This window comes from Neofelis nebulosa, chromosome X, assembly GCF_028018385.1.
Source record: "Neofelis nebulosa isolate mNeoNeb1 chromosome X, mNeoNeb1.pri, whole genome shotgun sequence".
In the NCBI taxonomy this organism is placed as follows: domain Eukaryota; kingdom Metazoa; phylum Chordata; class Mammalia; order Carnivora; family Felidae; genus Neofelis; species Neofelis nebulosa.
The window spans coordinates 77,610,486-77,628,301 of NC_080800.1; the positions used below are offsets into that span (position 1 = coordinate 77,610,486).

At 34.5% G+C, this 17,816-nt stretch overlaps 1 protein-coding gene and 1 non-coding gene across 4 annotated transcripts in view; one reads left to right on the forward strand and one right to left on the reverse strand.

Moving 5' to 3' along the window:
* Positions 1-17,816, forward strand: part of DIAPH2 (diaphanous related formin 2) — a 988,177-nt gene that overhangs the window by 417,336 nt on the left and 553,025 nt on the right. For all 3 annotated transcript variants that reach the window (XM_058714641.1, XM_058714642.1, XM_058714643.1), the window contains 2 exons: positions 11,769-11,870; positions 13,689-13,783. In XM_058714641.1, the coding sequence (XP_058570624.1) occupies positions 11,769-11,870; positions 13,689-13,783 (197 nt within the window). The remainder of the gene's footprint in view (positions 1-11,768; positions 11,871-13,688; positions 13,784-17,816) is intronic.
* Positions 9,882-10,019, reverse strand: LOC131503371 (U4 spliceosomal RNA). Its single transcript, XR_009257441.1, has one exon. It is a non-coding gene; the product is annotated as a U4 spliceosomal RNA (small nuclear RNA).

The window sequence follows — 17,816 nt, forward strand, 5'->3', positions numbered from 1 at the left end:
TTTTTAACAGTGAATTCATCCATTTTTACAGACCTTATAATGCCACATACCAACTAATAGATCTGTCTGTTAGCGTTGATTTTTGCCTACACAGAAAATATTTGTGCAGAAGTTTTATTGTTTTTATTGCAATTTTACTTTATTTTATAAATTACAAGTGGTGAATAAGAAATGAATATGTTGAAACCAGTGATAAGAAATACGTGTATTCGGGCTCCTGGGTGGCTCAGTCGGTTAAGCGGCTGACTTCGGCTCAGGTCATGATCTCGCGGTCCGTGAGTTTGAGCCCCGCGTCGGGCTCTGTGCTGACAGCTCAGAGCCTGGAGCCTGTTTCAGATTCTGTGTCTCCCTCTCTCTGACCCTCCCCCGTTCATGCTCTGTCTCTCTCTGTCTCACAAATAAATAAACGTTAAAAAAAATTAAAAAAAAAAAAGAAATATGTGTATCAAAGACAATATAATTGTGAAGATTGAATTCATTAGTCATGCTGAATGCAATGAACCCTTAAGGCCCCCACTCACATAGCACATAATTATGTTGTTAAAATTTTGCTTATTTGAATTTCACTAATACATTCTGAAATGCATATAGGCATCTAGTTCTAGGCCACTATTTAGTATGTGTCACCTCATTCTTCCTCTGATTTATTAATTGTGCCACTTGAAGCCTGGGCTTCATTTTTATGCTGCAACCTCAAGTGCACAGAGTACTTTTCTCCCCTACTTGTATCACAAAGCATTTTTGTCTTATGCACTCATATATTAGAGACTTTGTAGTGGAGAAATCATTTTGTTCCTTTTCTGTTTTTCTATTCATTTTTGAATTGATAATATATTCACATGATTCAAAGTTTAAAGAGGCACAAAAATTGTATAGAAGGAATTTTCTTCCTCTCATCTCTGTCTCCCCAGCTACTCAGTCCCTTCTCTAGAAGTAACTAATATAATAGATTCCTTGTGTTTCTTCCCAGAAACATTTTATGCATATACCAGCAAATACATATATTCTTCCCTCTTTTTTTCCATCAATGGTAATACTACACATTTTACAATATTTAATTGAACAATATTTATTAAAGAACATTCCATATAATTTTATAAAGATCTTCTTTACTCTTGTATATAGCAGCATAGTGGTACATTGGCTGGACATACCATAGTTTAATCATTCTTCTGTTAATGAACTTTTTGGTCATTTCAAATCTTTTGCTATTAAAAGCAATACCCAGTGTACCATAATTTATTAAATCTGTCTGCAATAGATGAACATTTATAATATTTTGCTATTAACAGTACTGGAATATATAACCTTATATATAATTCCTTGTTCACAAATAAGAATATATATGTTGTATAAATTCTAAAATAATTGGAGTGCCTATTTTTTTCCAGGCATGATTCTACGTGCTAGTATATAACAGTGAACAAAACAGTGACAAATACCTCTTTTTTTTTTTTAATTTTTTTAACGTTTATTTATTTTTGAGACAGAGAGAGACAGAGCATGAACGGGGGAGGGTCAGAGAGAGAGGGAGACACAGAATCTGAAACAGGCTCCAGGCTCTGAGCTGTCAGCACAGAGCCCGATGCGGGGCTTGAACTCACAGACCACGAGATCATGACCTGAGCCGAAGTCGGCCGCTTAACCGACTGAGCCACCCAGGTGCCCCGACAAATACCTCTTTTTAATAGAGTTCACATCAAAGTAAAAAGTATAGACAATAAAATAAATAATACATATTATGTCAGATGGTGATAATTGCTTTGGAGAAAAATGAAGCAGGCAAAGGGGAAAATATGTGACAAGAGGGAGGGGTTATTTGAACCACATCATCAGGAATGATTTATATGGGTGCTTGGTTGGCTTAGCTGGTTAAGCATCTGACTTCAGCTCAGGTCATGATATCGTGGTTCGTGAGTTCGAGTCCCACATCGGGTAAGCCTGAGCCCCACATGGGGTGAACATGAACCCTGCTTTGGGTGTGCACAGCCCCACTTCGGGTGAGCTCAAAATCACTTCAGGTGAGCCCTGCTTCTGTCTCTCTCCCTGCCCCCCCATCTCTCTCTGCACCTCACTCACACCCTTTCTCTCTCTCTCTCTCTCTCTCTCTCTCTCTCTCTCTCTCTCTCTCTCTCTCTCAAAAAAAGAATGATTTCTATGAGAAAGTGACATTGAATCAGATCGGAAAGTAGTGAGGGAATATATGGGGATGACAATATCAAATGCAAAGACTGCTGTGAGAATTGTTCTGGCATATTTGAAGAACAGCAAGGAAGCTTATGTGGCTAGAGCTGAGTTAATGAGGGGAAAGTTGTAAGAGATAAGATCAGAGTAGTTATGGAAGGGATATGAAATATGAAGTAGGACATTTTAAGCTATTTTAAAGACATTGGTTTTTACTCCGAATAAGACAGGAAGCCATTGAAGGGTCTCGAACAGTGGAATAACATTAATTAATGAATTAACAGGATAGAATGAAGAAGGGCAAAGGCAGAATGGATAATGGTTATTAAGCTACACCAGTAACCCAGGCTGGAAGCAATGGTGACTTGAAATCCTTAGTTGGGTGGAAGTGTAGGTGATGAGAGTGATTAGATACTGGATTTGCCAAAGAATGGGATATAGCCTGTGAGAGGGAAAGGTCAATGATTGTGTGTGTATATATGTATTTTGCTTGAAGGATTGAATTTCCTTTTGTTGAGATGGAAAAGACTACAGTAGGAGAGTAAGAGTTGGAGAGTAAGATAAGGAAATTGGTATAGGATGTGCTAAATTTAAAGAGTTTACTATACAACAAAGTGGAAATATCCAGGAGATGAAAAGTTTCTTTTAGGATATATAGTTTCCCAATGATCCTTCATATGAATAAATTCTTGGTGATATCTACGATACTGACTTTCAAGGCATGCTCAGATATAACTAAAACCCAGACTGAAAAATCCTACATTGTCAAGTTGAGACCCTGGCTACAGATACTTCAGGGTGTTATTTTGTTCAGTCTTGCTCACAAGGTTAACTGTCCTTTGCATTAAACTAAATTGTGTGAAGGACTTGTGCCAGTCTGAGATGGACTACATTGAAAAAGAAAAACCTAGATATGATGAATATCCAAACTGTGTTCTCAGCAGAAATGCCCTATTAGCCTACCTGTACTGTCTTTATTAGAATTCCTACTGTTGTGATTTTTTAGCACTCATCATTGACACACTTAGCTCTTGGGGTTTATTGCTGGACTCACTGATTTGTGGCATGAATGATGAGATTTGCATAACAGGGCATTTTCTGAGTGTGGGATGACCAGAAAAACATCAGTCCATACTTACAGACTCATAGCTAACCCACAAGTAAAGGAATTAAGGATAGTTGAATCGGGTACTTCACAGAAGTTAAAGGTTAACAGGAATTTAGTGAGCTCTTTATAGATTTTGGATACTAGCCCTTTGTCCCATATGTCATTTGCAAATATCTTTTCCCATTCCGTCGCTTGCCTTTTAGTTTTGTTTTTTCCTTTGCAGTGGAGAAGCTTTTTATCTTCATGAGGTCCCAATAGTTCATTTTTGCTTTTAATTCCCTTGCCTTTGGAGATGTGTCGAGTAAGAAATTGCTGAGGCTGAGGTCAGAGAGGTTTTTTTCCTGCTTTCTCCTCTAGGGTTTGGATGGTTTCCTGTCTCACATTCAGGTCCTTTATCCATTTTGAGTTTATTTTTGTGAATGGTGTAAGAAAGTGGTCTAGTTTCATCCTTCTGCATGTTGCTGTCCAGTTCTTGTACCCCAATGTTTATAGCAGCACTTTCAATAGCCAAATTATGGAAAAAGCGTAAATGTCCATCAACTGATGAATGGAGAAAGAAATTGTGGTTTATATACACAATGGAATACTACTTGGCAATGAGAAAGAATGAAATATGGCCTTTTGTAGCAACATGGATGGAATTGGGAGTGTTATGCTAAGTAAAATAAGTCATACAGAGAAAGACAGGTACCATATGTTTTCACTCTTATGTGGATCCTGAGAAACTTAACAGAAGACCATGGGGGAGGGGAAGGAAAAACAAAAAGGTTAACAGGAATAACTTCCACCACCTCATTTGTCAAATACTAGGTTTAGGTAAGAACTATAGTTCCATTTTTGTGCTTTAAAATCCCACTTCAATCAAGAGAGATTCTCCTTGAAACCTCTAAGGCAACCTTATTTGTCCTCCTTAAAATAAACCTTTCCTGCTGAGCTATTGAAACCCAACTGAAAATATACAACATTAGCTATACACATTGTTAAACATAGTGTTTTGGTGACATTTAGTAGTGTTAATTGGCTTAATGAACAGGTGTACAAGTATATTAGTTATGCAGTAACACGTGCTTCCTGATTTGAGGGATTCTTGTCTAAACTATGACCAGTAAGATTTGTTCCTTAATTAGGGAATCATTACAAAGTGTGTGTGTGTGTGTGTGTGTGTGTGTGTGTGTGTTTCCCACCATTAGAACCATTAGTCTTGTTTAATGTGTTCTAAACTTTGCAAACACTCTTGGTAATGCCATTCTGATGACTACAGGTACTATGCTAGTGTCAGAATGAAATCTACCTTTCTGTGGGATGCCTTATTGCACAGCTGGAGGTAGCACAGAGAGGGGAAGCTTCACAGCTGCAATATGCAGCATATAAGAGAAGGAAATTCAATCTCATACTCCATATTGCATCAGCTTTCCCTCTCAAGGTTTGGTAAACAAATGTGCTATTCCTCACAAAATAGATTAAAAAAACAATTGAAAACAAAATTGTGCTTGCTGACCTATCTGACTAATCTTCACCTGTAGTTTTTATTATTTTCTCCCCTATTGTTTCTGATTCCTATATACCCTTGGTCCATGGATTGCCAAGACTAATAGTTTATAAACTGTAAAAAGTTGTGTGTGTGTGTATGTATGTGTGTGTAATCTACTTGAAAAATGAAAATCTGTATAGGCTAATATAGGAAACCTCCTTGTACCAGCCTCCCAGAATGAAAAAAAATGTTAACATTTAGTCATATTTACTACAGATGTTTGCTTTTAAAGAAATAAAACATTAGAGGGGCGCCTGGGTGGCGCAGTCGGTTAAGCGTCCGACTTCAGCCAGGTCATGATCTCGCGGTCCGTGAGTTCGAGCCCCGCGTCAGGCTCTGGGCTGATGGCTCGGAGCCTGGAGCCTGTTTCCGATTCTGTGTCTCCCTCTCTCTCTGCCCCTCCCCCGTTCATGCTCTGTCTCTCTCTGTCCCAAAAATAAATAAAAAACGTTGAAAAAAAAAATTAAAAGAAATAAAACATTAGATATAAAATTGAGGTTTCCAGGCTTCTACTTGTTCCAGTATCACTTTCTTCCCCCAAGTAAAGCACTGTCATTAATCTGCTGAGTATCTACTCCATGTTATTATAATTTTGATATATATATATATACACACACTATATAAAAAATACATAAGATTATTTTGTGTTTCATTTTTGATTTAGATGAATGCTATTACACTGCATGCAACATTTTCCACCATATTTATTTTTCCATTCAGCATTGTAATTGGGATCTATCCTTGTTGAAATATTTAGCTGTGTTATAGTCACTGAAATGCTGGGTTGTATTCCATTGTGTGAACACACCACAATCTATTTATCCATTTTGTAACCCCTGGAATGTCAATTGTTTTCAGTTTTTTTTACTGTTGTAAATATTGCTGCAGTGAACATCCTTGTCCCCTTGGCTGTTTGACCTATAAATGGAAAGACTGGGTTACACCTATGATAAGACACCTTAAATATATTAGATGGTAATAAATATTTTATATTTTTTATCCTAATTTTTACCACCACTGTTGGCACAAATTCTTATTTCTCTGCCTCCTCATCCATACTTGGCATTACAAAACATTTTTGTCACTTATAATTTGATGACTGTGAAATACTATTTCATTGTTTTCATGTGCATTTCCATGATTACTGATGAGGTTGAGCATCTTTTAATTATTTGCTATATGATCTTGGGAAAATTACTCAACTTTTCCATTCCTTAGTTTCATCCTTCATAAAATGATAGTGGCAATACATATTATATAAGGTGACAGAAGAGGTATTTAATAAAAGTTGATTTTGCTGGTGATTTAATGATTGTGATTGTGGTTACTACTACAACTAGTACTACTATCACTGTTGTAGTTCTTATTAGACTTTCCTCTTTTGCTGTTTTGTGTGATATATACATATATATGTAAATAATTGTGTGAGTGATATATCTATCTATCTATCTATCTATCTATATCGATTTCCCCATTTGTTTGTTTGTTTGTTTGTTTGTTTGTTTGTTTTTGAGGGAGAGAGAGAACGTAAGTAGGGAAGTGAAGCTGAGAGGGAGAGAGGGAATCTTAAGCAGACTCCATGCTGAGCATGGAGCCTGACACAGCGCTCAATCCCACGACCCTGGGATCATGACCTGAGCTAAAATTAAGAGTCAGGTGCTCAACCAACTAAGCCAACCAGACACCCCTGTTTCCCCATTTTCATTTGTGTTTTTATATTTCCATAAATAGAAGGATAAAGAGAATTTTAAAAGAATAGAAAATAACAGTTAATGAAAAAATATTGCAGCTACTACACAGAAATCATAGATTTCCCCTGCCTGCCATTGTCATACTTGCATTCATTTTAACATAAAATTATTTATTGAAGTTTAATGCCTATTTCAACTAATATATGAAAACTATTTCTATATAGTTAGAATCACTTCTGGAATTGTATACACATGGGAAAATATGTATTTATATAGGTGGATCACAATTCTTACATTTGTATGAAATGTCTAAAACAACAGTTGGGCATTATTAGATATTCATATATGTATACACAATGTTATATAAATTATTTGGGTGGTTTTTAACACTACTGTTAATGGCTTTATTTTTCCTGGTTTTATATATAGTACACTTACTAGAAGTGTCATATTTTTACTTTTCCACATACTCCTTATAACAAGATGTAACACATCAGTTGATGCTGATTCAAAGATACAGTATTCTTTAATACAGAACTACTTCAAATAACAAAAAGAATTCTCTAAGTGATATGCATATATTCACTCAAGCTATTTACCATGGCTAAAGAAAATTACAAAAGTTAGATATCTTCTGGAGATACTTCCATAATTAGTAGTTTACATTATCACTACATATTTAAGAAATATGAGTAGACATTTAAGTTTTATATACCACTGTATGCTTGTGCCTAGGCTCACATATAGTAGATGTTTAATAAGTATTTGCTGGATAAATGAATAAATGAATGAATAGTATTGATGCTGACTTTAGGAATCAATCTTTCTCACTGGAATTTTGAGATACAGTAGTTATAAAAATTTATTATGATTTATGGTTACCACTATGTAAATTATTCAATGTTACCCATTTATAATATCTTAATATTTCCTACAAATTACAAACATCTTGGCACATGTTATATATATCCACTGAGATAGTAGACATTAATAGGGGATGCCTGAACATTGCCTATATTATATTGGGAAAAGAATATAGCCATGTTTACTTTATTTATGCTAATGAGCATCCCTCAGTTGTAAAGGAATGAAGTTATAGTACAATTGCATATAAAACTCCATGTATTAAAGGAAATCTAAGAATGTTCCATGGACATTTTATCTTAGATAATTAGTATCTTGATGCTAACACATTTAATAATAATACAAATGTCTTTATTATACATCATTATGTTTCTACAGACAGTATTTTATGATGTTTCATTATTATTTGGTCAATTAGCAGTGACAGTTTAAGCACTGATTCATTTAACCTATCAGATTTAAAACCAGTGGTTATATGATTTTTCATTTGCATATGGAGAGATCACATTTGGAGGACTCATTATGAATGTGAGGACCATAGAGCCATTGAGGACAAAAATCAATTATTGAAGTTTTTGTATTGAGACTTAAAAAAATCTCTTCAGTCATATCCAAATAATTTTGAATAATTACAGAATCAGTATAAATTAAGTTTGTACATTATAATTTTTTGGATATAAGCACATTTAACATAAGCTCTACCCTCTCAAAAATGTTTTAGTGTACAGTACAGTATTATTAACTATAGCTAGAATTTTGTACCTCAGATCTTTAGAACTTATTCATGTTCTATAACTGAAGCTTTATCCCTATTGAACAGCAACTCCCCCCTTCACCCTCCCTCAATCCCCAGCAACCACAATTCTACTTTGTTTCTATGAGCTTGACATTTTAGATGCTTCATAATTATGCAGTATTCATCTTTCTATGACTTGCTTATTTCACTTAGCATAATGTTCCCTAGGTTAATCCATGCTATTACATATGGCAGGATTTTATTCTTTTTTTAAAGCTGAATAACATTTTGTTATATGTATATGCCACATTTCTTTATTCATCTTTTGATGGATGTTTAGGTTCTTTCCCTCTCTTGGCTATTTTGTGAGTAATACTGCAGTACTAAGATACAGTGCAGCTATTTCCTTGAGATTCTGATTTCAGTTCTTTTGGTTGTATACACCAAAGTAGGATTCCTAGATTGTATGGTAGTTTTAGTTTTAATTATTTGCAGAAATCTCTGTACTGCTCTCTATAGTAGCTACACCATTTTACATTTCTACCAATAGTGTATAAGGGTTCCAATTTCTCCACATCTTCACCAACACTTATCTTTTGTAGTTTGATAATAGCCATTCAAAGAGTTGTGAGGTGATATCTTATTGTGGTTTTGATTGCACTTTCCTCATGATTAGTCATGTTGAGCGTATTTTCGTATAGCTATTGGCTATATGTATGTCGTATTTGAAGAAATGTCTATACAAGCTTTAATTGAAATGTTGAATTGCCTATATTTTAGTCAAGTTATGGAATATTTAAGTTTTTTAAAGCATTTAAACATATATGTAATCAAATCACCCTAGGACAAGTAACATTTTGTAGTCATTATGAAAGCAGGACATTTTTAATATATGAAGCCTTTAATACTACCTGGATAAGTTCCATATATCCTTACCTTCCTTCAAATTATCTATTTATCTAAGCCTGTGGTTGTGATCACTAAGGAATGCTTTTAAAGACAAGAAAATCAAAGACAATCATAGCCACTTATCAGTATTTACTGATCATGGCAAAACATTGTTTGTGAAAGGCTGTCTACTTAGGGAACTATTTTAAACTAGCTTTGCTCTTGTGATTCTCAACAGCAGTGCTCACTCATGGAATTCTTAACCATTACTTCAATCTAGGATAAAGCCAATTTGCATACTATGAGAGAAATATATTAGTACTTAGTACTAGAAAATTAGTACTAGAAAATTAACAGTGAACTCTAGATATTTAAGACATCTAATGTTAATTTTAAACAACTTGTTCATTTGAAAAGGGGAGAAGGTGAAATATATTTTAATGGAAAAAAAAACAAAAATATGAAGTCATTGAACAAAATGAGCATTATATATGCCTGATTTACTCAGGAGTCTTGTTAGTTCACAGAAAATCTTAATATATCCTTTATACTACAGCATTTTCATCCTTATGTTTAACTAGTCTCTCATAGTGGGGTTTAAGGCATATTGTGAGATTGGTATGCTTTTCTTGACTGTTTCTTTGGGTAGAATTTTCTGAATGATTCTAAAAAGTAATTTCAATATGATTCAGATTTTGTTTTTATTAACAAAGGGTATGAACCTTGGATTGTCATTTCTTTATATACAGTTGTCTTAACCTGGGAGTGGCTTGAAAATTAGAATAAATTAAAATGTTGATTATTGAATAGGAAAGACACTGTGCTTTTAGATCCTTTGAGGAACATTAGTCATAATTTTTAAAGACATATATTAAAAGCCATTTTTCTCTCAATAGTAGCAATAATTTTATTGTATTTAATTAGCTTGAGAAACTACCTGAGATCATGATTTTCAATTAGCAATAATTGTGCCTCGGATAAACCTCATTGGCTATGATACTGCCACTGCACAAAGCTGAGATCATGATTTTCTAGTGTAATAATTGTTTAGTCTTGTTAGACTCTGCATCACTTTAGATAGAACATGTTGTTACAGCTTAGAACTAAATGCTACAACTTGATTTACATGTAATTAATTTGATATTATTTTTCTAAGTTCATTTAATTTTCTCATATTTTGTACCATTAAAACAAAGGGAATGTTAATGGACTTAAAAAATTTTATGTATTCTGTCACATTTATAGAAAATTTTCCAGAAGCTAACATCTATGAACACGTAGCTTAGCAAAAATATCCTGTGGTTTTGTGTTGCTTTTCCTATAAATATAATCAGGAACTCATTTGTGATCTCTTTTTGTGAAAATCAGATAAATTAAAATAATAAAAATGATTTCCTCAAAATGAAATTGTATTTTTTTAAATTTTTTTTTAACGTTTATTTATTTTTGAGACAGAGAGAGACAGAGCATGAACGGGGGAGGGGCAGAGAGAGAGGGAGACACAGAATCGGAAGCAGGCTCCAGGCTCTGAGCCATCAGCCCAGAGCCCGACGCGGGGCTCAAACTCACAGACCGCGAGATCGTGACCTGAGCTGAAGTCGTAGGCTTAACCGACTGAGCCACCCAGGCGCCCCTGAAATTGTATTTTTAAAAGTAATGAACAGCATTATTATGGCCATGTGAATCAATGATGAAGTTTAGCAGCGTGAGTTCAGAGACAAAAGCTTATCACTACTTGATTGAGAAAATATATTTTATTTTTCTCATATATATATATATATATATATATACATATATATATTATTTTTGTCATATTTTTAATGCTCCCATTACCTACAGCCCTATTTTTTTTTTATTAGAAGAGATAAGCTGCCAAAATATGCATACAATTGTAGGTGTGGAATTTCTGTCTAAGAAGCGTTTAGGGATTTGCTTCATTTTCGTAGCAGGTAGCTACATTGTTTTTTTTTTGCTTTGGTTTTTGTGATGGCTTGTCTGGGATAGAGCTAATGGAGGTTATGGTGGGGGGGGGGGTGCTAAAGCCACTCCTTGGCACTGTTACTTCTTAAGTTTCAGGTCATTTGAACTGTTCAAAACTGGAGGGTTACCTTTTGAATAAACTGTAACTAAATATTTTGTTCTAAGAAGGCAAATAGTACTAAAAAATATTGGAGACAAAGATAACTTACTCAAACACCATGTCTTTGAGATTCATTAATTATGTGTGTGCAAATGGTGCTGTTGTTGTATAACTTGCAAATGGTTCATATTTGTTCTTCAAAGCAATCTCAGCAGGAATTTTTATATGGCAACCTGTTTGCAGTTAAAGTTATTTTAGGTACTTCAAAGCAGTTCCTCTGAATTAAAGACATGTCTAAATTTTAGCATAATTTAGTATAAATGCATGTCTGCCTTTCTCCTCTATTAGTCCAAATTAGGGAGATCTTACTATGTATTTAATTCCAGTGCTGCTGTAGGTACATGGTGAAGGAGTAATTAATGTTATATATTAGGGAAGAAGTAGCAATTGATTTTTGGCTCTATTTGGCTTATCTTTTCTGCTTAAGTGCTAATATTTAATTTGTGGGGAAACCTTTAAATAGGTCTGTATTATTATGTTTATCTTCTTCATTGAACTAATGAAATAAACACATTTATTGATTTTTTTGGCATAGCTTTATTAATGTACTTAATATGCCTTACTAATTTATTCTGTGTATTTGGATTAGTGCCATTGTTGTTTATGAATCAATATTTTTCCTTTAGTTCCAAAGAATGTAGAAGCTTCAGAAGAAAAGAAGACCCTGCCTGCAAAGAAGAAAGTGAAAGAATTGAGAATTTTGGATCCGAAAACGGCCCAGAATCTGTGTATGTGATATTTTGTGTATAGGTGGTGGTAGTGATGGTGGTGATGAGGAGTTGTTGAATATATTTAAACAAAGTTGTAACTGCCTTGAAAATGTATATTTAGCATCTACTAGAAACTAAATTCTGTGTAAACATGATTTGAGTTGCCTTGTTGTCATTCAGCCAGAATGGAGACCCTCATCATAATTTAGCCTTCCGTAGACCAGATGAAACTTATGAATAATAAAACTTTGGAAAGAATTGATAATTGAACACTGTTAGAAGACAGGGTGAGACAGAAAGCAGACTTAAAAAGAGTGTTGTATTTTCTTTTTCTGCCCAGGCCTGGGTGTGATAGTTTCGGAGTATTCACTGGGCCCATTGGGCAAATTCTTTTATTACTATGCCTTTATAGTTGAAGTAACTGTGATGTTACTGGTTAAATTGGTAACCGCTGCACTTTAAAACTGGTTAGTGAACCTTAAAGCCATCAAAAAATCAATTATTAAGTATGCTTTTGCTCAAGCAGCAGCACAGTTAAACCCATCTTCATTTAAGTAGGCCTTAAGTTTTACTTTGGCATATACTCTCCTCTGTGTTTAATTCAGCATTTTTTTTTTAACCACGATTGACTATGTTTATATTCTGAGGATATTCAAACACTATGCATGAGAAATTTCAACATATCAAGCATTTCTAATTATGGAAAGAAATACCATGGGTGTATTTTGTTAAGGGTTGTGCTATAGGGAATCAGATTAAAATAAACAAGTCATCATTCTCCTGTGAGTATGAATGTTGCTGTCAGAAAAGCATTCTACTAATAGCTGTTGTGAATGTGTACATTGCTTACCTGACAGTACGTTTTCTTTATAAAGTGGATGTTCAGTACTTTAAAAAAATGACCTTAATTGCTAGTTGATATTTGTCAACATTATTTATTTAAATTATGGAGATCTCACCTGGTATTTATGTCTAGGTAATCATTCGCCTAGACAGTGACAATTTTTTTTTTCTTTAGGCACCAGTGAAATCATACAGACCTTTTCATGAAAAAAAAATAAAAGGAAAACAATTCTTAGGAATATATTCATGTTCTGGTGATAGGAACGCATGAATTCTCATTCAGATATGCAGTTAGTGGAAGTTAAAGTGGAATGCCTTGTTGAAAAATACTTTCTGAATAAGTTTAAGCTTTTCTCAGGGTAATTTGTTGAATTATTCCAGTATGACATACTATACACCCAATTAAGAAAAAGTTGACAAGGGAAATTGTGGTTCAACATTTGAAGCTACTAATAGTATACCACATGATTGTCAACAGAAATTCAGATAACAATGATGATTCAGACACTTCGGTTTTTTCTTATGTGGGAGCATTTCAGAGTAGATTGATGTGATTTTTTTTTTGTACTTGGTTACTTTATTGTTGTTCCTGAGAAGTACTGTGTTGTATGTATCTGAGTATCTCCATATTAAATTCTATGTCAGATTAAAAGGCCATCTTGAAATAAAATCTCTAGCTTTTCATGAGTCATTTCATACCAGCTCAATCTAAAATGCATATGCATATAGTCATCAGTGTTATTAGTAGGAGTTATAATTTGTATATAGGATATACACAACCTGTAACATTAGAGCCTGAAATAGTGGGCCATTTTGCCTAGATGTGTAGTGTAGGCCATCAAATGGTAACTAATTTTGTTTGTTCCTATCTATAGATTAATATTAGTGACAGAAATTTCATATTTTGAGTAATGAAAATGGGAATCAAGTATTCATTAGGCCTTTAAAATTTTGATGATATTCTGTTTTTAAGAAAATCTACTTTTATTTTAGCTATCTTCTTAGGATCATATCGTATGCCATATGAAGATATAAAAAACATCATTCTGGAGGTTAATGAAGACATGTTGAGTGAAGCCTTAATTCAGGTAACTTGGATATTTTCCTTTTAAGATTCATTGTCACAGGTATTTCTAGATGTTATCTTCTCAATGGAGTTGTGAGAAAATGTTCTTCTATATTTTGGTAATAGAATCAAGAGTATCTAGCTTTGTTGCCAGTAAGAGTATTCTGGGGCACCTGGGGGCTCAGTTGGTTAAGTGTCCTGACTCTTGATTTTGGCTCAGGTCATGATCTGGTGGTTCATGAGATCCAGGGCTCTGTGCTGACATCAAGGAGCCTGCTTGGGATTCTCTCTCTTCCTCTCTCTCTCTCTCTGCCCTCCCCCATGTACGTACTCTCTCTGTCTGTCTCTCTGTCTCTCTCCCTTTCTCTCTCAAAATAAATAAGTAAACATTTTTTTAAAAGTATTCAACATAGATGATATAAGTTCTAGGTTTGTTTCTGCCTATACTATACACTGTACATAAAATTGCATATATTTCATCATCAAAATGACTCTTAAGTAAATAGTGTTATTACCATTTTATGGATGTAAAAGTGGAGAGGTCAAGAGGTTAAATACCTTGTTTAAGATCAGTAGATAAATGTTATTCTTTGTTAAGCATGTAACATGTGCTAGGAATTGTGCCAAGTACTTTATATATTTTATCTCATTGAATCCTATAAAAATCCTGTGAGGTGCATACTATTATCCTCATTTTACAGAAAATAAAACTGAGACTTTGAGATGTTCCTCAATGTCACATAAATGGTAAGTGGCAGAGTAGCAGAGCTGGGATTCAGAACAAGATCTCTTGTGGTTCTAAATCTATCACTCTTTCTATTCTATTATTCTACCTTCCATGAGCAAATATTTTAGCTTGCTAAATTTCTGTTTTCACATATGAGAAACAGGGTCATTCTGAGGATTAAACCAAATAAAGTGCAGTGTAGTATAAAGGACTATACAAGATCTAGCCTATTGTTAAAATTATTTGTATGTCTGGTCCTGTCTGGTTTAATTTCTGGAAGGAAGAACTGTGAAGATTTTATAAGTTAGAGCATACTCATTGTAGGTTTTTTTCCTGTTGTTGTTGTTTGTTTTTAAGCCATAAAGTTTGCCTTGATTTTAAAAAGACTGAAAAGTTTGTGCTGTGAGAGTTTTGCCCCCCTCAGACTGTCTCTAAATCTCAAAGAACCAGTGCCTGTCATTTTGGCAGGCTATGTCTGATATGGAAGTTCCTCCATTTCGAAATATAGGCTTGCATTACAGATTACCTCATGTAAACGTTTTAAATATAGATAAATCTATTTTCTGTAAGACTAAGGTTTTTTTTAAATTTTTTTTAACATTTATTCATTATTGACAGACAGAGAGAGACAGAGCACGATCATGGGAGGGGCAGAGAGAGGGGGAGACACAGAATCCCAAGCAGGCTCCAGGCTCCGAGCTGTCAGCACAGAGCCCTACGTGGGGCTTGAACCCCATGAGCAGTGAGATCATGACCTGAGCAGAAGTCAGACGTCCAACCAACTGAGTCACCCAGGCGCCCCTCTATAAGGCTAAGGTTTTATGAGGGGTGCCTAAATTGCTCAGTCGGTTAAATGACCAACTTCGGCTTAAGGCATGATCTCAAGGTTTATGGGTCTGAGCCATGCATCGGGCTCTGTGCTGATAGCTCAGAGCCTGGAGCCTTGTTTTGATTTGTGTCTCCCTCTCTGCCCCTCCCCTGCTCGCACTTTGTCTCTCTTTGTCTCTCAAAAATAAATAAATGTTAAAAAATTTTTTAAAAAGTAAGGTTTAATGAGTTTATGTAGGTTCTTTACTATCATGACATGCTTATGTTAATCTTAGTAAGAGATATCCTTTGATAAGTAATCCCCTTGTGGAGCAGTCAAAAAAAAGTTTTCTGTGCGAGTAGCAAGTCCATAGTTCTCTTAGAAATGGAGAGCTGGGGGCGCCTGGGTGGCGCAGTCGGTTAAGCGTCCGACTTCAGCCAGGTCACGATCTCGCGGTCTGTGAGTTCGAGCCCCGCGTCAGGCTCTGGGCTGATGGCTCGGAGCCTGGAGCCTGTTTCCGATTCTGTGTCTCCCTCTCTCTCTGCCCCTCCCCTGTTCATGCTCTGTCTCTCTCTGTCCCAAAAATAAATAAAAAACGTTGAAAAAAAAAAAAAGAAATGGAGAGCTGATCACATTTGTCTTGCCTATCTAAATTCCTTGGTTCTTTGCACAGTAGTCAGAATGAACGAACAGTGAAGCCTAAGGGGGTTTAATTCTCCCTCTTTTTTCTTAATTGGATAGTTTAATTTTAATGCACAATAAGGCAAATACATTTCTGACTCCAAAGCTTTCTAGTCTTTTCTCTATAATCAAATTATAGTAAAATGGAACCATATTTTGAATAATTAATCAATGTAGCCATTTATTTTACCCATTAAAACTATGTAATTTTTCCTTCACATACTTTGGTAAATAAAAAATGAATGTAATTATGCAGAATGCTACTGTGGCATCTATTTGCCAGCAAAATTCAAAACATTGATTATTTTTTAAGTCATGTTTTGAACTCTTTGGGGAGTGTAAGAACCAGAGAAAGATTCTCACTTATGAATGTCCCTCTAATATTCAAAAAGCTTTTAAAATGTATATCTAGAATTTTATTATCTGGGATTTTTTTTTGTTTCACTTTATTTTGTAGCATAAACAATACCTATTTGTTTCTCTTTAAATTGGATAAGCCTGGTCCAGTTGGGAGAAACAGATTGCTTACAGTTTGGAGATGTCATTAAATTATATCTACATTCTTGAATTTGCTGGTTTAATTTTATCCACTATGCAGTCAAAGCAACTGCTTGCGAAATCGCATTATGATAAATCTTGGATTAAACTCTGGGAAGGTGAGTGATGGAGAATCATAAAGAGTAGATCTTCCCAGGCTCCTTTTGTGCATGTTATACCTGATGTGTCCATGTTATTTCCTGTTCGCTGTGAATGGGTTGACCCGAGCCTGTCTCAGTTCTTCCTTTTTTTCCAGACTTTTCATTGCCTTTTTAAGCCTTTAGCTCTTTTTTTTTTAATATATATATAGTCATGTGTTTACCCCCTTGCATCCTTTGCCCAACCATTTTTGTGCCACCTTTTTGTTGAAAGCTTCCTACTGAGGACTTTTTTCAAGCCAGATTGCTTTCCTTCTCAATGCCAGATACTCTAAAATATCTTATGATTCCTTACTCTCCTTAATGACAAATCATTTTCTTACTTCTTCTTGCAGGAAAAAAACACTTAACATGTAATTTAATAGTACGTATGATTGGAATTGTGCCACTTGGGTATGAGGCACAAATGATAAGTGACTCATGTGAGTTACTAAAGTTAGTATTATGTTTATCCAAACAAATCAAACATCTGAGTATCTTTTGGTAAGGATAAAAGTCCTGGATTGAAACAATTATTTGATTTCCCAGAACCCAAAGGAAACCGCTTTCCTCAGGCAAGAGAAGAGACTAGAATCACTACTGCTTCTTTCTCTCTCCTATCCCAAAAACGTTTGCTCCAGTGATGCAAAAGTAACATCAATTTGCCACTCACAGGAGCTGTTTACAATTTGTGTCTAATTACCATGCAGCACATGGATAATGCATAGCATTAAGTATGTATCATCAGATTAACTTTGATGTAAGTTCTATTTGATTACTGTGCTAAACTCCATCCATGCATAATCATTGTATGTTGTTCACATGAGATGATTATCTCCTCATAACAACAAAAACAACAAAAAACAATTAAGGACATACTGCCTCACAGAGAGTTAACACTAGTATTCTCTCTTCAGTATAGGTTATTAGGTTCTTCCCTGCCAGGCAACTAATATATTTTAGTTATTTAGCAAGATGAATATCTTACTTTAAAACACATACACACTATATGTATATTTTATATATATATATATATATATATGTATATTATATGTATATATATATATATATACATATAATATACATATTATACATACATATTATATATATAATATGATAAATTACAATACATAATATATATAATATATAATGTGATACATTATAT